This window comes from Chanodichthys erythropterus, chromosome 11 (genome assembly GCF_024489055.1).
Source record: "Chanodichthys erythropterus isolate Z2021 chromosome 11, ASM2448905v1, whole genome shotgun sequence".
NCBI lineage: Eukaryota > Metazoa > Chordata > Actinopteri > Cypriniformes > Xenocyprididae > Chanodichthys > Chanodichthys erythropterus.
The window spans coordinates 37406770-37429845 of record NC_090231.1 but is presented as its reverse complement, the minus strand read 5'-3'; the positions used below and the strand labels follow the sequence as shown (position 1 = coordinate 37429845).

At 37.3% G+C, this 23076-nt stretch overlaps 1 protein-coding gene and 1 non-coding gene across 2 annotated transcripts in view; both read right to left on the bottom strand.

The window, feature by feature from the left end:
* The window catches only part of kirrel1a (kirre like nephrin family adhesion molecule 1a), a 45888-nt gene extending 28470 nt beyond the window's left edge, over window positions 1-17418 (bottom strand). The window contains exon 1 of the mRNA XM_067400922.1: window positions 17294-17418. Coding sequence (XP_067257023.1) covers window positions 17294-17342 — 49 coding nt within the window. The 5' untranslated portion in view covers window positions 17343-17418. The remainder of the gene's footprint in view (window positions 1-17293) is intronic.
* Window positions 17419-22066: 4648 nt separating this feature from the next.
* trnar-ucu (transfer RNA arginine (anticodon UCU)) lies at window positions 22067-22140 on the bottom strand. The gene has a single exon. It is a non-coding gene; the product is annotated as a tRNA-Arg (tRNA).
* Between the last annotated feature and the right edge of the window lie 936 nt (window positions 22141-23076).

Sequence of the window (23076 nt, the reverse complement as noted above, 5' to 3'; positions counted from 1 at the left end):
ATAAGTACTGAGTACTATTAATTAACTACATGTACTTACTACTTACTATAGAGTTACAGTTAGGGTTAGGGTTTGTTTTAGGGTTATTTACTGTAATTATGCATAATTTACTGTTATTACTATAGTAAGTACATGTAGTAACATGTAACTACAGCACTGTAAAATAAAGTGTTATCGACTTTCTTTTTTCCGTAGAACCAGTGTTGTTATCATTAACTAAAACAAAACTATTAAACTAAAACGATATAAAAAATCTATCTATCTATCTATCTATCTATCTATCTATCTATCTATCTATCTATCTATCTATCTATCTATCTATCTATCTATCTATCTATCTATCTATCTATCTATCTATCTATATCCTTTTATATATTAACAAACTTTTTTGTTAGATACGATTAATCGTGACTAACCGATTAGACAGCACTATTTTTTATATATAGTTTTAGTTTAATAGTTTTGTTTTAGTTAACGATAACATTTTTTATAAATCACTGGTTAACAATCACTTTTGTTAACTGAAATAAAGCTGAAATAAAATATAAATAACTTAAACTTAAAAACTTGAACTAAATATAAATGGAATAAAAATAAAATAAAATCAGACTAAAAAACATAAAATATACCTAAAATTAAAATGAAAACTGAAAATATAAAATTAAAAGCTAATTCAAAATATTAATAAATGCTATAATAGTATATAAATATACTAAAATAGTACTAAAATAACACTGTGCTGGACACAAATCATGATATTTTGAAGAATATTTCTACTGTTTTTGTCCATTTAATGAAAGTCAATGGGGTCCAAACAACAAAACAACAATGCTACCGGTGACTTTCACTGTACCAACAAATAAAAACACAAATATTTTTCAAAATATCCTCTTTTGTTTTCCACAAAAGACAACACAAGGGTGAGTAAATGATGAAAGTTTCACACACAAAAGTGACTAGATTTACGATTTACAAAAGATGATAAAAACATGCAGAGAAAGAGGGACTCGAGCCATCTCAAGGGTCCTGAATTTCATAATAGAGTTTTAGGGGTGGACTCTTATGATATGAGCCAGTAAGCAACCACCTGGCAACCGCATAAACACAAACTTGAAAAAACGTAGCAACTGCACAATCATTCTGTGGTAACCACCCACTACATGCATTGTTTTTCATCACATGTTCTACAGAAAATACAGCATCAAGTTACTAAAGTTGATGTTATTATACAACGGGGCAGTATTTGGCCTTCACTAAAATCCATATCTATCCATTAACAGTATTACATCACAGGGAGGTCATGCATCCCAATGTGACAATGCGCTCTATGGCTGCCCATCTTGTAAAGCAGAAATGCATTCATCTATAGAAGATTACTCAGCTGCAATCGTCCTCCACATAAAGGGCTTTGTGCACATATAAATATACGTTCATGGAATACATGCATAAAATGGGAGACCTGTGTACAGTATGCAAAAAGCTGTATGTCAAATGAGTAGTATTCATGAAACAGAAGGTGAACAATATGCGGATTCAATATCCGCTGAGACTCTGAGGTGTGCAGCCACAGGATACTTTGCCATCCCATGAGGCCACTGGGGCCTGGGAGCTGTCAGATTCAAAAGGAGATCAGATTGGTGAAGCTTTTTTCAAGTGCTCTAGGTACCGACACAGATGTTCCTCATGGTTAATTTGTACTTGTGTAATGTTGTTCAAAATGTCTTTCATTCAACAGCAAAATTGTTAACTTGACTAGAGTAGTTAATACCTCATACACAATAATGACTTATGCCATTACCATTTGTACAGTAAAATTAATTATGGTGTGCTATACATTACATTACAGTGTGCTTACAGTACTATACAGCAATGGCTCATCTTTAAGGGCAGGTGGAGCAGTTAACCACCAAAATATTCATCCAAAACATAGACCTTTATATAAACTGGATCAATAATAAATTGCAAATGTGTTTAGATTTCTGCAACAAATATTTTTCTGATTTTCTAGACTGTTTGTAAATTGTAAAGTGAGCAGGCATGTATTATGATACTATGCAGGGCAGTGGCAGAGCCCTACTCAGCTCTACAGCGCCCCACAGTTTTCTAATGCAAATCTGTGGTGGAAAATGGAACTGCAGATAGCCATTGGGGCAGATTTCAGACTGACCAAGATGATATTTCAATCCGCTATCAATATCAATTCAGCTCTGTGTGTATTGGTCTGCAACTTGTAGGATTGCTGCCACAGTCGGTGTTACCGGTGTTTAGCCTCTACACCAGTTACATCACTTGCCCACCGTGGCACAGCCCCAACAGTCATTTTGATTTTTTTATAGTAATAATTTTTTTTTCATTAAGAATAATAATGAACCCACCATTGAAGCAACTGTCGAATTGGCACTAATTCGAAAGCAAAAGCAAAATGCGCACAGCCGCACAGACATTCATACATTTTTAAGTTTTCAAAAATAATTAAAAACGCTCGCTCTGCACCGCACCATTATGAATTAGTGATTTAAAAGTGAGGTGCAAAATAGGGAAACACTCCAATGTCCCCACCCCCTGGTGATATAGGTATTACCGGTGTTGTCACACGTCGATTAACCAGTGGGAAAACGTCCTCACCTTCACATCCATAGTAACTAGTTGGCATGTCTGTTCTTCCTATGTTGACTAGAGTATCAATTAATTGAAAGTATAAAGTCTTTAATTTAATTGTGCTTGTATTTGCTATATGTCTTTATATAGTTCTTTTGTGTTTGTTTTATGTTCGTTCTGAGAATAGACTTGACTTTCTTTTCCTCACCGGAATTCATCAACAACTTCAAACATCCTAAAACAACATTCGGAGACAATAAATGCTAAATTAAGGCATTTCTAAGATAGCATTATATGCGTGTGTCATGTACTTAAAGGGATAGTTCGCCCAAAAATGAAAATTTGATGTTTATCTGCTTACCCCCAGGGCATCCAAGATGTAGGTGACTTTGTTTCTTTAGTAGAACACAAATGATGATTTTTAACTCCAACCGTTGCGGTCTGTCAGCCATATAATGCAAGTGAATGGGAACTCCATCTATAAGAGTCAAAAAAACATGCACAGACTAATCCAAATTAAACCCTGCGGCTCGTGACGACACACAGTTGGGCATAGTGGTGTTTTAGAGGTAAAAATGATATAAATACTATTTGGTTTCTCGCACAAACCAATAGTTTCGTGTTTTAGGACATCAATGTGTCGTCACGAGCCGCAGAGTTTAATTTGGATTTGTCTGTGCATGTTTTTTTGACTCTTATAGATGGAGTTCCATTTGACGCATTATTTGACTGACAGACGGCGACGGTTGGAGTTAAAAATCATCATTTGTGTTCTACTGAAGAAACAAAGTCACCTACATCTTTGATGCCCTGGGGGTAAGCAGATAAACATCAAATTTTCATTTTTGGGTGAACTATCCCTTTAAATCTTGTCAATTAACATGAGAGCGCCACCCTCAGACTGAATAAAGCAAGGACATTAGAGCTCTGCCAAAAGTGTGTCTGCATGTGTGTTCAGTGATTAGAATATAAAGCTTATAAAATGTTTATCACAAACTAGTGCTAAGACCCAGAATCTGACCTATCTAATTATCTAATATTTATAGTCAGGACCCACTGGTACTGTAGAGCTCTGCATTGAGCAGTTTAGGGTGTCCAGTATAATGCAGGGTAAGATACTTCACCCAAAAAAACAACAACATTAGACCCCATTGACATTCATTGTATGGACAAAAAAAAAAAAAAAAACAGACCTTTTTCTATATTTGTATATGGGTGAGTAAATGATGACTGAATTTTTGGGTGAACTATTCCTTTACAATTTAATAAAATCTATTTGAAATTGAATTTCTGTACCTCAACAATGATTCAAAACATTATGTAAAAGTAATGTGAAATCTTCTGAATATGACATTTTTGTCTGTCTTTTATATATAAAAGGAGACCGGGGCAAGTTGCCACACTTTTTACCCAGAGAAAATTTCTCAGAATGGCATCTCATATTAACTTGTTTGAATGCATGTCAGTGTTGTTTGATTGTGTTCACTTGTTTACCCAACAGCTAATGCAAAAATATGATATTGTAATTTTAGTTTGGAGGCCAGAATTGACTACATTACAACCCTTGACCTATAACTTCTCATGTGACAGTTAGACCCGCTCTCTCCTGTAACGTCTCACTACGAACTTGATATTTATGAATCAACCAGAAGCAAACAAAAAAGGAGAAAGAGGAAAAGAGAAAGAGGAAAATGGGAAAAGAGAAAAAGGGAAAAGGGAAGAGAGAAAGACACAGGGGAAATGAGGACAGAAAAACAAATACAGAGATGGAGAGAGAGACATGGCTGGAGAGGGAGTAAAAGACAACTAATGAGAGAGGACCTGAGAGAGAGAGTCAGAGAGGGCTTGTATAGTTTTCATTATGTGGGTTATGCTGCAGCGACAAATTTAGAGTGTCCTGATTTTCTTGAGTCACTGATCCCTGGGTACCAGCAGTAGTCCGTGCCACACTGCCAACATCCTGACCGCACAAAGACGTGGTCACACACACACTCCGACCACACTTACACACCACACTCGTGTCAGGAACCACTTGACCAACCTGAGAGAACAGCCTCTCATCAAGGGATCGCCGTATCACAAACCCAGCACACCAGAAAATTCACTTCTGTCAACAAACATAAATCCTGAAGATTATCAGTTTTCACTCCAAGACTAACCGGATCCTTCAACCGTCGAAACGCCTTCAGATGCGTGCGTTATAGGATGAAAATATTCAAATGCGCAACAAAGACTGAGATGATGTCATTTAAATATAAACCCCTTCATGAATAGAGATAAAAATGGATAAGCCCCGCCCCTTTCCCATTAACCAGAGAGAACTCTGCAGATTACATATTGAAAAGATTTTCTTAATGATTAGTATTTTTGTCTTTCAAATACAAATATCTAATCCTAAATCAAGATAGAGCAACTTAAGAAGCAAAATTATATAAGATATTAAGTCTTGATGTCTGAAAAAAAAATTAAAATTAAATGAGTTTATGCTTAAAACAAGAGCAAATATCTGCTAATGGGGAAAAAATAATTAAAATAGTTTTCCCTTTATCTGCCTTTAACCAACTGGCAGATATTTGTTCTTGTTTTAAGTTTAAACTCACTTAATTTGATTATTATTATCATTTTAAATTATTTTGCTTGTATCTTAATTAAAGAATGTTTAGATATTTGTAGTGGGAAAAAAACACTGAAACTTTTTTTTGCAGCATTATTTATGATATTGTACTGACAAAAGTACAAAAAAAAGGCAAACATTTTTTTAATTTGTACTTATTACACAAAAACAGAAGCACCGGAAACATCTGGAAACAGCATTTTCAACATCCCATCACATTTTATTGGTTTATTTCCTGTGTTTCATTCCTTTTGTACCATTTAAACAATTACGCAATGTTTTTTGAGATTACATATGAGAATCGAAGACAAAAAAAGACTGTCCCCATTACCTTCCTCGGCATACTTTAATCAAAACGGACCCTTCGAGGTAAAAATCCTAGATACTACTAGTAAAAGCAGCATTGACACAATGTCAGACAAAAAAGCAGAGCTGTTCAAACACCTCTGTGCGCATGCAGCGCAACGGACCAGACACTTCTGTGACTTCATGCGCTAGCCACTCTCAGACAACAAAGGAGTATGTCTGGACAAGGAATACGTCACCTGCTGCGGTCAAGGTGCCTATGCTGGAGCAACGGGAAAAAAAACAATGGCTCCAAGTGCATTTGACACCTTTACAAAGAACAGACAGCCACATCTAATGCTTTCGATGCTCAAATCATTTTATTCTCCATTACTGATTTCATACATCGCTGGCTCGTCAAACCGCTCTGTGTGTTGCTGTCATTGATAAATTAGCATCATCATATTATTTATTAGTATACATAAAGCTGTCATAATCCTTACGTCTGTCCAATTTTTAATGTATCCTCTATCGTAACCCCCTCTCCATGCTTTTTTTCATCCCCTGCTCTCCAACCAATCAGGCACTTTCACTGGCTCATAGTGTTGCGTCACCATAGCAACAGCTGACGTATGCAAAAAACTACCTTAAAAGTTTTTTCCTTGTTTGCAGGAATGTGCATGTGTGTGTATGCATGAATGTTTGTGGTTCACTTATGTGTTTGTTTGTGCCTCCTTGTGCTTTTTTAACATTTAAACAGTTAAATAAATATCTAGTTAAACAATTACTAGAGATGCACCAATGTATCTGCCGATTTTTGATTAATTTATAACCATTAGATTATCGGATATAGGATGAAAAAGGTAGGATGAACAGATACCGATGGCTTTTTAATTAACTGCATGAAGGCAATGAGATGTATAATGTCTGATGTATAATCCAACGTCTTTCTCTGGTTAAAATAATTAGTACTTGCCAAAATGAAATGAAACCGCAGGGCTTGACAATAAGGACTGCCCGGTGCCAGCATGAACAGCGCTCAGTCACTGTCCCAATCTGGGGTGCGTTTCCCAAAAGCATCGTTAGCTAACTATAGTCGCAAGTTCCGTTGAATTGTATTATGGTCACGACGTGACCATAGTTAGCTTCAGGAAACGCACCCCAGGCCAGTGCTGCATTGTCACGAAAGTTTATAATTTGCATGTGTTTTTAAGCCTTGGGAATTTAAATATTCAAGAGCAAGAAGATGCAAAAGAGAACTCAATTTGGTACTCACTGTGTGAGAAGACACACATCCAGCGCATGCCCAGAAAGACACGTCTCAGACAGCGTGCAAATACTGAATCGAGTTCTCTTTCCTTTCTTCTTGCGCTTGAACAAACAAATTCACACAAAATGATATCAAAATGCCCAACGTAAACACAGTCGGTTATGGCTTAAGTGAATGTAAACAGCTAAGAAATAAAAAGCTTGTGTACTATCAGTATATTGGATCCGTGTAGCTCTTAAAGTGACAGCAGCCTAATATTCCTGCTGCGCTGCTGTCTGTTTAATATTAATCAAACAACAAAAATTGCTCACTGCTCTTGATTAAATAACTTTTGTAACTTTTCACACTTGAAATAGTTAACCCTGGGTCACTCTAAACCCTGGGTAAACAGAATATTGGGTTATCTTGTTTCATGTTTCACAATGCTCATAATTTACCCGGGGTTAAGAATTAATCCTGGGTATTCATAAGCTGACTTTCACATTGTACATTCCTAAACCCTGGGTTAAAGTTCTTATTTGCATATTTGCGGTGTCAGTGTCATTGATTGGATTGGATTACATGACTCCAGCATTGCGCATCCTCATATTATATATTGCCAACTGTACTATCAAGTTTATGCTGTATGGACATTTTGGACTATAAAGGTAAAAATGCAACAATTTTTCTTCACTCAAATTGTCATGTTTTCAGTCAGCATTTGGCATTTTTTCTCTAAAATGTTGAATTTACTGTTTATATGCAATGCACAGTGTTTCCGTTACTGTCCAAAGCAGGAAAATACAGTATGAGTACGCGATTGGTTGTCTGTTGCTAAGCGTCTAGCTGTAACATTATAACACTGCATTGTTCACCGCAAAAGTGAATCTGGAGCAGGGTTTCATAACACCGGGTAAAAAGCGGAGCTAATCCCACTTCTAAATTGTGAAACATTCCTTTATCCAGGGTTAAAAACGGTGTTTAGATAGACGATAACCCGGGGTTAAGTGCAGTGTGAAAAGCTCTTAATAAGGATAATATTTTTATACAGAAGTGTTATCTTATATTTACATTTACACTGTGACAAGAAAGGGGGCAAGCCAAAAGAGAAAGTGTTAAGGTGCATTCATGCCATATCGTAATTACTGTAACTACAAGATACTGGCTCGTAAAAAGCATTCACGTCCTCTTAAAGATCATAATTCAATTTGTAAGTTGGGAGTTTTCTGAAAGCTCTCTCGTTTACCACGTGGCCGCTGTACCACCTGACACTAGATTCATTTAGGCGTTGATCGTGGTGCCATAGAAACAAAGAATTCCCAGTCCGATGATGTGAACAGCTCCGAATATAACGTCACGTGTTGTCATCTCAAGATTACGGTAATTACGCTGTACCGTGAATGCGGCATTATCTTACATTTGATTATTTTATTCAGTTTCTGTACCTGAAAACTACTGTAAAGCACCGCTTATTTCATATGCATATTTGTTCTGTATTATTTATTTATTAATTTTGATGGATCCAATCCATGTTCATTGAAGATAATTTGATGATGCAGCAATAAATTAACTTGTATATGTTAATGCATGTGTTTTTGAACTTTGCTAATTTAAAACATGTAATCTATTTTAATGACAACAATTATATCGGAATCGGCCAATCATTGTTTGTTAAAATCAATATCGTATCGTCCAAAAAAAAATCCTACTGGTGCATCCCTAACAATTACCCACTGTTTTTCGAGATTACAAAGGAGAATGGATGTGTATATATGTGTATGCATGTAAATATGTGTTTTTCTAAGGAGTCCTCTTTGTGCTTTTTTAAACAGTTAATGTTCCTTTCTAACAATTTAACAGTTAATGCATGAACAAGTGCAATGACAAAAAATGGTCAAGAACAACCAAAATCACCCAGGCAGCCTGTTTTTACAGTTACTAGCTAACCGTGTACGAGCTCTTTGCTTTGTTATATACAGGTCTAGTGTCCCTCTCCATCGTCAACATTTCCTCATGTCGTCTCCTATTTGTCTGTAGCCTCATCCGACGCTTTCCCTTCATCATCTTCCCGCTTTGCTTCTCTAGATTCGCCCTTGCCATTCCTGACAGCGAGGAGAAACACCTCTTTCCCCGTGTCACTCTCTCATTCTCATCTTCCTCTTCACACCTCTCTCTCCTCATCCTTTTCTCCCCTCCATCCCTCGTTCCTCTCCTTCTCGTTCTTTGTCCCTCTATCTGTGCAGCCCAGAGTTGCTATAGAAACCGATCTATTTGAAATAGGAGGGAAGGAAAATTATTTCTCGCAGGTTTTTACTCTTCCCCCATTTCGCTCCTTTCTCGGCTGCCGCGTCTTGTCTTCTGCAGCATTTACAGAGCTGATTTTAACATTATTTATTTGCGTGAATGGCTGTTGGGGCTATTGTTGCCATGGCTACTGTGGGAACATTGACATAATATTACATACAGTGACCATGGCAACCTCAAGGGTCATCAGCAGAGTGCTATGCTAATGCTTGGACGGACTGTCCACTTTCAATAGGCAGAGGCTTGAAGTATTACCTAATACCTCACAGACATCCTTTCAGTGCACTAAATATTTGGCTTTCCAAACAAATATCAAGAGGCTGAGAATGCCAGATGTGGTTTGTGTGTGTGTGAACGCATATGAGGAAACACGCACAGACCGTCGTTAAACTCGCTCTCAGAAGACATTCATTGCTGTTTCATCATATGCCTTTTATTTTATGACTTTGACGTACTTTGATGCAAAAGAATGGAAAACACTTGTCATTAAAAAGCAAGCGCTCCACTCAACTGTGGGAATCTCCTTCAATGCCGATCTAAAGATGAGCTATGCTGATGAGTAACTAGCCAAGGGTCATTAATGTCTAAATGATGTTTACACGCTCTTAATGTATTCATCTGTAGCTTCAAGTCAACATAAAATGCCGTTCACGACCCATTTTACTTCAGTGTTATTCCAAAATAAAAAAATTAAATGCATTCACGAGTAGGGTTGCAAAATTCCGGGAATTTTCAAAGTTGAAAATTTTTTTTATGGGAATTAATGGAAATATATAGGAATTAACAGGAATATATGGGAATTCATGTGAATACACAGGTTAGCCTATAACAGGGAACTTAAATGTAGTTGGAAAAAAAAAAACATTTTGCAGCATAATCTTGGATAAAACAAGCAGATTTAATTCAAATTCATTTTACATTTTTAATGGGCCTTTTTGTGTGTGTGTGTGGGGGGGGCTTTCATTTTACATTTTTGAGGGGGACGGGGGATAACAGGGAATATTATTTTATTCAACATTCATGCTTTTTTGTTGTTCAATGAAAGAATTAATTATACTCACAAATAAATCAAAAATGTCATTTTTTAACATTTTTATTAGCTTGCATGCCTGTCTGCTTAAATGTTTATATTTATGTTTGTATATGATACAGTTTGTATAAATTTCCCCAAATTTCCAATTAATACCCTTTAATTCACATTAAGTTTCCAACTTGGAATATTTTCAAAATTCCACAGCTTAATTTCCCATGGAAAGTTTCTTTACCAGAGTTTGTATTTTTTTTATATTCAACAAAAAATTAAGGCAGGACTTTATTTTATCTATCAGCAATAGATCATTACAGTGTCCTTGGTTCTGAAACTATTTTTCAACCAATTTTAAAGACCTTTTGGCACACCCACTACCTTTCAGCATGCATGTTACTTCGACCAGCAAATCCCCACACTTGACTGCTGCACTCTATTGATTGGATTGAGAAAAGTGGAAGTCACATACCAGAACGGAGACAAGCAGTTGTAGGAGAGGGGTAGAAAAGTTGTTTCAGAGGTGGAGCTAGTTACTACAGTTAGATAAAAGATTTTTTTTGTTTTGTTTTTGCTAACACATCACATTCAGGTTCAATTTGTTAACATTAATGCAGTAGGTATCAGACTAACAATGAACAACACTTTTGTAGCATTTAATAATCTAGATTAATATATAATTTATACATTATGGTTTCACAGAAAAAGCTTAAGCTAGTCCTAGACTGAAAGGCATGTTTGAGCTGTTTTAACTGAAAGCAACTTACACTGACATGTCTTAAAATATGTTGGTTTGTCTCAAGATGCACACAACAAGTAATGTTTTTTTCTAGAGTACATTTATAAAAGCTTCTTAAATACCCTAACTGAACTAAGGCCTAATCCTGGCTTAGTCTAAGCCATGTCTGTGAGACCGGGCCTTAGAGTACTAATAACATCTAACATTTTAAGTTCAATTAATAGGCCTATTAATGTTGCATTAATTGAAGGTTACTCTAAAAGTGTTAACTTGCACTAATGAATGCTCCTCAATAAGCCCAGGAACATACATTAGTAAAGTCAAAAGGTCTGTTTTGGTTTCACATTGACTTTACAATGCATCTTTGTATTGAGTCAGCACCGGAACAGCTAGCATTTTTAACAGCTCTACATTTTTGTCCACAACCTCACCGGGTGACCGGTAATAATGCTTTTTGAAGCAGAACGCCTCGCTGTCTCCCCAACTGTGAACGGCTTTTATTGCAGGTCGGCTGATTGGCCGAATTCGTCGATCAGCCCTCCCTGATTTAAAAACTTCAGAGAACGAGAAATGACATCACCATCATCATCAGCCACATTCCATTGCAGTGGGGGAGGGGAAGCGGTGGGAGGGGATGTCTGAAAAACTCCCCACACACACACACACACACACAACAGAGGAGAATCTCATCAGTGTCTACAGTACAGAGTGGCCTCTTCATCATGCGCTCTCTTTTAATTCATGTGCTTCTCCATCTCTCTCTCTCTCTCTCTTTTTTTCCTCTGTCCCTGTTTCCCTCTCCCATTCCGCGACCCCTCCCCCTCTCCTCTGACTACAGGAATGTAAGAAACACATCTGGAACTTATTAGAAAGAGGGAAGGGGGAAAACGAACTGGGGGATGGAAAGAGGGAGAAGGGAAAAATGAGAAGACTGAGGGAGTGAGGAACGACAAAAGAATGAAAAGCAGAGCGAGGGCCAGAACAAGGGGCCACTCAACAAAACCATTTCTGGAAAGAAAGAGATGTGCAATGCAGGAGCGAAGGCGAATTTTAAAGGGATAGTTCCTCGGAAAAATTAAAATTCGGACATTATTTGCAACATGTCGCTGCAAACACGTATGACTTCTTCTGTGAAACTCAGAAGGTGACATTTTGAAGAATGTTAGGGTTGTTTTTTGTCCATACAGTGACAAAGAGTGGGAACTGGAGCTTTCAAACTTTATTAAGAAAGCAGAAACACTGTAAAAGTATCATAAAAGTAGACTTCATGGCATATATTGTAAGGTTTCAATGCATGACACTTTTGTCTAACATCGACAAAAAAAAAAACCAACTCGTATGACTCCAGTCAGACTAAGGGTTTACATGAAATTTTAAAAAGACAAATTATTGATTTAGTCTGACTGAAATTGAATGAGTTGAACTCGAGATTGGAATCATTCCAATTTGTGAGCTGAGATTTGTGAACCAGATTAACTGATTAATTGAAAAGAAGTTACTAGATATGTACACGTTTATGGTATTTTATGGTGGTTTTTGAAGCTTGAAAGCTCCAGTTGCAATTCATTGTAGTTGTATGGGGGAAAAATGGCTGGTGCGTTCTTCAAAATATCTCCTTCAGTGCTCTACAGAAGAAATAAATGCAAGTTCAGATTATGACACGAGTACATGATGAAGGAATTTTCATTTTTGGACAAACTATTCTTTTAAACAAAGTAAAAGCTGAGCTAACAATGACAAAACACAATGTGAATGAATGGAAGGCTGTTCATCTGAAGGGAAACATCGCATGTTCAAAATCATTTCAATGAGATGGGATGTGGGAGCCCCTAAAAGAGGCGAGGGGGGTTCAAAGATCCTCGTCTAAGCCGGGCCTTTGAACTTTTCCCCCCTCACATTCATTGGAAGCAAGAAAAAGAGAGAGATTGGAGAAGAGAGGGTGTGAGCAGCCTCTTCTATGAGAGCAGTCAGGCATGAGTAATAATGCTTTTCTCTCCCTCTGGCCTAAAGCACACCCCCCTCTAGTTCCCCTTCACCCATCCACCCCCCAACAACAACAAAAAGAAAACTCAAATCTTTGTCAATTCAGTCCCTCAACTTCACCCACCTGTCCCTAGTGTCGTCTTTTCTTACATACTCAACTCACCTCCAGTCACAACGATACTAAAAGGTTTCCTGAACGATTAATTGACTAATCGGTCTCAAAGTCATGATGAAACAGAAGTAGTGACAGATGTTTTCCTCTGTAATGTGACGCACATTCAAGAAAAACAGATTATCTGGGGGGGAAAGTAGGGTGGGGACTTGGTTCTATCTATCATCGGTTGTTGACTGTATGGAGGCAGATCTGAATGTGATCTTGCAGTCGATTGTGGAGTTGCAGGGTTTTAAGTCCAGCATACGTCATAGAATGCAGGGGCCTTAATGCCCATTTTTAAAGGTGCAAAGGTAAAAATGGCTTTTATTTATTTTAAAAACCATAAAACGATCATGCATTGCTCATGCCAGGATGCTCAAAATAGCCAAACACAGCAATATCCATTATTACTTCATATGCTCTATATAAATATCCTTCTATAACAAGCTGATACAGACCACAAACCAATTCCTCCATTAGATTTTATCTTTAAGGGGTAGTTCATCCAAAAGAGAGAAGAAAGAAAGTCATACAGATTTGCAACGATTCACACAATTTTTTTGGTTTGTTTAGTATTTACATTATCTCATGAGGAACTGGCTAAAAGTTATTCGCTGATACTCTGCAGAAGAAATGTCATTATCAAATCGTGTTCAGAAACAAATATGGTGAATCAATACATCACATCACTGACACAAAGAGACACTGGTTGAATATGTGAGAATGAAACTAAATTTTCACTCTCCAATTTCGGTTTCTTACACAAAACTATCATAAAATTAGGCTCTAAAATTAGGGGGAAAAGTTCACAAGTCACACAAACTGCTTTATGGTGTTTTTGGAGCTTGATAGATTTTGTTGCATTAAGATCCTTTAAAAATCGCTGATACTGAGCCAGTGTTTAGATGTAAACCTGCACTGCATTCACTACATCAACTGCGTATGACAACAGTTCAAATTGTTCAATAAAGTTGTTATTTTTGTTATTTTCTTGTCTCTTCATAATATTAAGGTTGAACCACTGTAGTCACGTTGACTATTTAAACGATGTCTTTCTGGACCTCAAATGTGCAATGACGGTTCTGTCTATGTGTGCTTCAGAAACTCTCTGATTTCATCAAAAAATATCTTAATTTGTGTTCTGAAGATGAACAAAGGTCTTACAGGTTTGAGATGACATGAGAATGAGTACCTAATGACAGAAATTTCATTTTTGGGTGAACTAACCCTTTAAGTGTTCAATGGAAAGAAACAGCAAATGGAACAACACGGGGGTACAGTAAATGAAATGCTTTGTGAGCTATTATTACAAACAGAGCAGGTGTGCTCAATACTGTTCTAACCCTGCTTATACACACACCTGCCTGTAATTTACATGTGAACCTGAAGACCGTAATTAGCTGGTTCAGATGAGTTTGATTAGATATGGAACTCAGCAGGAACACAGATATCCATGAACAGGAATTGAATATCCATTTCTACCAATCATTCCACAGAGGTAAAAAAGGAAAAAAGTAGCTATATTTCTTTTTTCTTCACAAAAACCCTTTAGATTGTGTTGTAAATGCAATTTATCAATTTATATGTCTAAAAGTACCCCATTATGCTATTTTAAAAGTTCCTAATTTTGTTTTGGATTTCTCCTACAATAGGTTTACATATATCCAAGTTCAAAAAACTGTATTTTTCTTTAATAATATTCATTTCAAATCACATAATTTCTCAAAGAGTCTGAAAATAGTTTGTTTGAAGAATCAGTCTTTCTAAACCCCTCCTTTGTGAGAGCCTGCTCTGCTCTGATAGGTCAGACAGCTCAATCTGTTGTGATTGGTCGATCGCTTACAGCGTGTGTCGGAAGCGAAACTCCCATTACCATATCTCAATTTCAGCTCCGGAGGATTCCACTTGATACACAGTGATATGAACAGTAACGATGGTGTCGGCTTTACCGTATCAATTCCTTTGAACTGTGTGCAAAAACAGCATCTTCTCGACATGTCGAAAACACGAACCAAACTCTTCCAGGCCTCAACTACAACTACAGTTATTAAGGGGTCAAAGTAGACATTGTTTGTCATAGGCTGGGATTATGCAAATGTGTTACATTGTTACGTAGGTTGTAACATGAAGTGAGACTGGAATTACTGATGACTCGTTTCAGCAGTTCAGAACCAATTCTTTCTTTTAGGAAACAATAACATTATTATCTTTAAAATTTTGCATTCACAAGCAGCTACTGTATATTACACAGTGCATGACCGGTAATATTCGAAAATGCATAACAGGGGCACTTTAACCATAAGAAATACTGATACAACAGGAAATCATGCTGACACCGCACACGATCACCTCATTGATATGATGCTGTGTTGCACTGCATATGGATTTTTAAAGACAAAATTAGTAATAATCTAGAGAAAAATATTGTACTGCACAATAAAAATACATTATCAATGTCCGGCAATGTTGTATGATTAAACAAAGTTCTTTGTAAAAGGTTAAATTACAGGACATGCCACAGAGTGATTCATGGGACTACTGCAGGTTTTATTAGAGGTATTGCTTCTGAATGACTCCTGGCTGCTATGATGGAGTGCGCCTTATGCTTAAACTCACATTACAACGTCTTTTCACTGTACAAATTATAGACCTCTTCGTTATAATGCACAAGTAAAACAACACCTGACATGTTTAAGAACGCCTGACAAACTCATAATGAACATCACAGGGGGGGAAATTCACTGCTTGGGTAACAAAAAAAGGAAAAGTTATTATCTCTACTCATTATCAGGACAGAACACGGCAACAAGGAACATTCGTTACAGTATGTGCAGATGGAGTCACATACACTCACTGCCGTCTCCTGAGCAGGTTACTAGCTTCACAATGTGTGCTTAATGTTGACCTATATTACTACACTGCATACAGCACTATTGAACAGTTATTAGAGGAACAATGGCTGCATTGTTGTGGGGTCATCACAATTGTCTCTGCTAACCTTTTAAAAGTCATTACAGTTTATTTGAAGGGCCAATTTACATGCCAAGTCATGTTGCTTTATGAGCTGAGGCGTCTGACCCGAGTATATCATTTTCTCAGCACCGATGCCTTTATACGTTCACAATAAATCATTACAAATGACATCAGTGCATGTGCTTTACTGTACAATTGCTCCAACAAAACTAATGCAGTCAACTTTCAGCTATCATTTATTCATTTTAAATGCACAAATGTCTAAAATTCTGTCTTTTGCTTTTTCACAGACAAAACAAAGTTAAACAGATTCCGAAAAAAAAACAAAAACAAAAAAAAACACTGAGGTTGATGAGAAAATGACCACATATTCATTTGAGTGTGAACTATCCCTTTAATGTGCTCTTGCTACCTGTACCTTTCACAGGGTACTTTCATTCATTCTAGTGAGTCATTCTGTATTCTGCTTCATTTTATAATAGCTTTAAACATTGTGTGATGCTGAACAAAGCCGTGTCTGTATCCCTGGAAGACGAATCTCCCAAGATCTTGTCGCATACTGACGTTCAAAGCACCTGAACCTGTTTTCAAAAGGTATTTCTCGATGAATATGCATGTTTCTGCTTTGATTCTGGACCTTGTGAGAACGGGTTACATCATTCGTTACCTTCCTGAGACAAAAACACGCCCCTCACCTATGATGGAGTGGTCTGTACCTGCTCTCTGCCTCACATACGCACACATGCACAGTGTGTGACAGTAGACAATAGGGAGGGTGTCCGCATAGGCGCGATCACGGGAAAAGATGCTGTAATCTAACAGGTAGAGCACTGTGCTGTCGCCTAGCAACTCGCTGGATACATTAATACAGACGCACCTGGATTTGCACAATGCAAAACATTAATTGGCCGTGCTATGTCCACTGAAAATCCTGTGATGAAACGTACTTGACTGTGAGTGTCAGACATGCGCAGGTGCTGAAAATACCTACATGACCCCGAGAAAAGCAAACGAAGTGGTGCGTTTCTTTATGCGGGAGTCTGTCAGAGAACCCCTGCATGCGTGTGCATGTGCGCGTGTCCTTCCCCCCCTTCAAACCTCTAATCTAATTTGTATTCTCATGACGAGAGCATGTTTGACGGGAGGGACCGCCGTTCTTCAGTCTTCCGCACTGCCAGAGTTGTTTCCCGTCATTGAGGGATCGAACGACATCACTGGTAACTTTGCGCGTGGAACGCAAAGGTCACGTTGCACCTTTATGACCGGACAGATATGAACGCTATGAGGTCCACAGTACATCTCCCCCCGTTCTCCTATTTCTCTCTCATATACAACTTTCAGCTCGCGGTTCATTAAGCTGAGTCTCTTACCTCTGTGGAAACTCAACGCCAAACTCAGAAGCAGCAGCAGTCCCTGCATGGTTCAAATCTCCTCATGGGGAGCGTCAAAATCCCTCCAACGGTGGATTATAATCCTTCCATTCACGTGTTTGCTGTGTATTGCCCCTTTTCTCCCCCCTTCGCTACTTTTTAACGCATTTCTGGTCGTTTTTCTTCAACCGTTCCCTCTTTTGCCCTCCTCTCTTGCGTCCTCAACGACGCTCCGGTTTCTTATTAGTGGCACATTCCTTGTTCATCTCTCTCTCTCTCTCTCTCTCTCTCTCTCTCTCTCTCTCTCTCTCTCTCTCTCGTGTCAGCAGCTGCTCCCTCCCTTTCTGTTTCTTTTCAGTGATGTCCAATTCATGAACGAATCGTTCTCTTGAACTGAATCTTTTCAGTGATTCTGATTAACCGGTTTGTTTACGAATCGGACTGAATCTGTCCTAACGGCTTTCGAACCAAATTACTCGCTGACTCATGAATAGATATCGAATCAGAAAATCGTTCCAAATCGCGTAAAAAGTTGCGTTCATTTGCTTTTTTCCCCCACTTAACTTTTAGACCGTTATACGTACTTTGGTTATGTAGGTGTTTTTTAATGCAGGTGTAGCCTAGTTCGACCCGTCATGTTGGTATTGTCCCGGTCTCGACCCTTAAAGGATTAGATCACTTTCAAATTAAAATTTCCTGATAATTTATTCATCCCATGTCATCCAGGATGTCCATGTCCTTCTTTCTTCAGTCGAAAAGAAATGAAGGTTTTTGATGAAAACATTCCAGGATTTTTCTCCATATAGTGGACTTCAATGGAGCTCAAACGGTTGAAGGTCAAAATTAGTTTCAGTGCAGCTTCAAAACGTTCTACATAATCCCAGATGAGAAATAAGGGTCTTTTTTAAATAAAAATAAAAAATTATATATGTTTTAACCAGAAATGCTCATTTTGAACTAGCTCTCTTCTTCTTCTCTATTTGAATTCCAGCAGTGTAGATGCTGCTAAGTGTATTACTGCCCTCCTCAGGTCAAAGTTTGAACTGCATTGTCATATACAATATGCTGGTGCTTTTAAAGTATATAACAAATAGTTCAAACTTTGACCTGTGGAGGGCAGTAATACACTTAGCAGTGTCTACACTGCCGGAATTCAAATAGAGAAGAAGAGGAAGAAGAAGAAGAAGAGAGCTAATGCAAGATAAGCATTTCTGGTTAAAACCAAGCGGCAACCTCCCCCTTTCTCTCTTGAAGCCAATACGGAAGTAACTTAAACTGCGATTCATCGACTGGCTGCTAGAGACAGGCTCCAAAAGAGAGCAGAATCTCATTGAGTCCCATGTTAAATTGGCCAAGTTTATAGCAGAAAAAAACATGTTTACAAGTTGGTTCAAATTGTGGTTTTGGTCTATACTGCTATTTTTGCCCTTCATGACAACTCTGAGGGGGGTGAATTTTTTTATAACTTATCCGTTTAAATTATATTAAGCCTTAAAGTTCTGCATAATTAAGGGCGTGGTCACTTGAGTGACAGGTAGATTGCGCTGCTGTCTGTGAGCCGTCATGTTACCTCAGCTGCCGCTGAATTTGGCATCTCAGCCGTTTTTGTGCTTTTTTTTCTCGATTATTTTATACAATTATAAAATATGGCTTGCTGCATAATATTCGAGACTGATGTGTGTATGCATGCATGCATGCGGAAGAGACACAGAACACACGTTGTTGGATCGTGGCATTGGCTGAAAGTTTTGATTGCGAGATTTACTACAATGACAAAACCAGGAGGATATATAACTCTGACAGCACTGCTTGGATATTATAACTAAAACTGCTGCACTATTTTGAAAAAAATATACTTTGGACACGGGCTCATTTGTTTGTTAGATACGATCGTATACAGTTTTACAACATAAAGGCTGCTCAGATTGCATCCTTCCTTGAAGAACGATGACAGAGAGCAGATCATTCAGAAGAAATGTGAAATGTTTTTTTTTTTTTTTTGCAATGGACATTTATATTTTACCCAAGTGCCACAGATTGGATTCATCTCGCGATCTCTATTATAAAGGTATGAAGTCCCATTTTGATTTTCCATGTTGTTATTTGCACAGCCAACACTACTGGTGTTGGAGCATCTATATCTTAAAGAAACACCGTAGATTGACAGTAAGCCTTTAGAACGTACTGATGATAAAACTTATCTTCATTAATAATTTAGATCGTATCTAGATAGATGGCTCTTTTGCCTGCTAACATGGTCACGTCGAGCTAGGCGGGCGTAGTTTCAGCAACCAATCACATCAGCTCAAACCACCTCCCCGCCTCTTTGCCCATTTTCAGTTATCCGGGAGTGACGTGCGGTGACGCGCAGCTAAGATGGCCGCGGCCTCATTTAGGCGTCAAAACTGCTGTTCAGAACTCTATGGGTGACGTCACGGACACTACGTCCATATTTTTTACAGTCTATGATTTTTTTTTTTTTAAATGAGTGATGGTTTCTCTAGATAAGACCCTTATTTCTCATCTGGGATTGTGTAGAATGTTTTGAAGCTGCAATGAAACTGTAATTTTGACCTTCAACCGTTTGGGCTCCATTGAAGTCCACTATATGGAGAAAAATCCTAAAATGTTTTCATCAAAAACCTTAATTTCTTTTTGACTGAAGAACGAAAGACATGAACATCTTGGATGACATGGGGGGTGAGTAAATTATCAGGAAATTTTAATTTGAAAGTGAACTAATCCTTTAAAGGGTTAGTTAACACTTTCAAATGCCCAGAAAGGTACATACATATTTAAAACAGTTCGTGTGACTACAGTTGTTCATGTTTAATGTTATGAAGCGACGAGAATACTTTTTATGCGCCCAAAAAAAAAACGACTTTATTCTACAATATCAAGTGATGGCCGATCTCAAAACACTGCTTCATGAAGGTTCGAAGCTTTTATCTCGTTTCGAATCAGTGGTTCGGAGTGTGTCAAACTGCCAAAGACACGTTAACCATTGAAATTTCAGAAAGTTTCGAAACACTAATGACGTAACGAAGCCTCGTTTACTGAAATCACGTGACTTTGGCAGTAAAGGGTGAAATAAACTTTTAAGTTTTTATTTTGTCTGATCAGTTTAATAACTCTATCCAGGGATGTAGCTTTGGGTAAATTTTTTTTTTTTGCACATACGTAGCTCTGGTGCTGCAGAGGTTTAAAGTTTTGTAGCACAGGCCACGCAATTGTAGCACAAGTAGGCTATAAAAAGAGCATTTCCCCCTTGATACTTTGAAGAGCTTAAACTATTCGCTGAACCGACCGAATCGGTTCTTTGAAACGAACGTTCGAAAGAACCGATTCTCTGAACTGAGTCGAAGTCTCCATCACTATTTCCCTTTTACCCATCCCAGTTCAGTTGCCCTCCCTCTTCAGAACTCCACAGCGACAAAGAGAATAGACCCCGCGGGTGCGAAGAAATAACCACCTCCTTCGTCGTATCGTAGAGACTGGACTCGCATTTTTCAGTGTACGTTCATCCTGCTGGAAGGAAAAGGACGTTGAGGAGCAAAATATTGGCAGCATTAGCTTACTGGATGTAGGCTACTGTCATATGCCAGTGAATATAGAAAATATAGAAACGCAGTTATTAATTTAAACTTGTCTATGGATGCATTTGCAGTTTGGCAGCACGAGGATATTAAGATCACTGGACTGTCAAATAGACTATGTAATCCTGTGTTTCTATCGTGATCACTTTCAGAATTAACGTTTTCTGAACGTAAGTAGGCTACATATCTTTGTGTGCTCTGCCATCTGCTGGACAGAATCAGAACTAGTGGACAGAACTAGTGACTAAATAACTGGAGATATTAGATCGGACTGTACGGTAATGTTCTCATTATAAATTTCTGATAGGCTATTTTCTGCCCAGAATCAATCGAAAAGAATTGTTTTGGCCATAAAATAACCCTGATTTGTAATTGCGTTTTCTCTTTTATACATAAGATAAGAAAAGTAGGTAAATATGTTAGGGTGCTTGAACTATTTAATGTAAATTGGACAATGCTTTTTTTTTTAAAAAAAATGCTCAATAGGCCTAAATAATTCAATATAAATGTCGTATTTACCTCATTTATCTCAACATGTTAAGCCAAAATGGGCTGTGAAAAAAAAAAAAAAAACACCTGCTTTTTTAATGTATTACAATTCTTTCTAATAAAATGAATGACATGGCATTACAAGAAATGTGTTATGGCATTAAAATAAAGGCATTAAATGTGCATATTGTGATTGAGTGAAGAAATATTGAGTGTTAGAATAGTAATACAATATTATCATGGCCATAATATTAAAAAGCAATTTAACTTAAACTCATTTTAAATCGCTGTAACCAAAGAGAAATATATATATATATATATATATATATATATATATATATATATATATATATATATATATATATATATATTATATATATATATATATATTATATATATATTAGCAAATATTAGTTGTTTTTTTCAAACTCACACCAATCAAAACAGTTGATGCATGTAGTTTGTGATTGGATAGTTAATATATTTTCAATTAATCAGTCAGTCCATGCAGAATTCTTCAACATCATCTCGATGTTCAGGATTTAGGCTACATTTCTTACATTATTCTGCATGCTTTTGGTCAAAGCACAAAGATACAAATATGCCTGAAGCTATTACATTTAAATCGTTGATGTACACAAAAGGCACTATAAAAGCTATTAACATGCTCCATCCGAGAGCTGCACTGCATCTCTGCCGGGACTCGAACCCGGAGCCTCTGGATTAGAAGTCCAGCGCGCTATTCCATTGCGCCACAGAGACCGAGCCAATAAAAATCGATCAGACCCGCTTTAGAGACACACTGCACGGCGTATGCCTTCATCAGCATCCAGCAGCATCAGGACCACACTGCCGCCATTTTGGATCTCTGCGTACTGCCAGTAGAGGGCGCTCTAAGCGCAATTAAACAGCAGCTCTGAGCCAACATGGCGGCTCCTGCGCAGATGATTGAATTGCTGTTTATGCAACTTGAAAAACTTTTACTTTTTAAGATTTTAGATTCAAATATACAAATATTTATCACGGTTACCATATTTTCGTTATTATAGTACTTATTATTAGACTTTAAGACTGTAAGAACAATAGTAGCCTACATTTGTAAAATGTATTTCTCTTTCTTTTTATCCTATTTTTTTTTCCTTTGCTCGACAACCAACACTTTTTTGACTTCGTCGAATAATTAAATGAGTTGTAAAGATGTGTCCAACTCTAAACAGGATACCCAACAAACAACGGGATTACAACAAAATACCGCAGCAGAAGAGAAATATGTTCACTCAACCTTGATATCCTCCTGAGACCCAGAAAAGTTTTTTTTAATTTAGTATTTTTTTTCACGTCATTACATTGTTTAGAGCATAAGAAACAAAAAACTTTTTTTTGTTTTTTTTTTTGAAAAAATAAATTTTATTCATATGGTATGCTATGTCCTCTGTAGTGGACACCAGGACTAAGTTGTTTTAAAAATAAAATGACATGAAATGACATGTATAGGCAAAAACATATTTAAATTTTTTAATCACTAATCAATTTTTAGGCTTCGGGATTTTTTAACCAAACTTTGTATAAAGATGATTCTCAACTAGAACGGAATTGATATACCATTTTACTTTATGCAATATGTGGGAAAATTGTCATACATGTGTTTTCCCATCTATACACTGTATCTAATTTGCATATTGATGTGTTCTTGGAGCA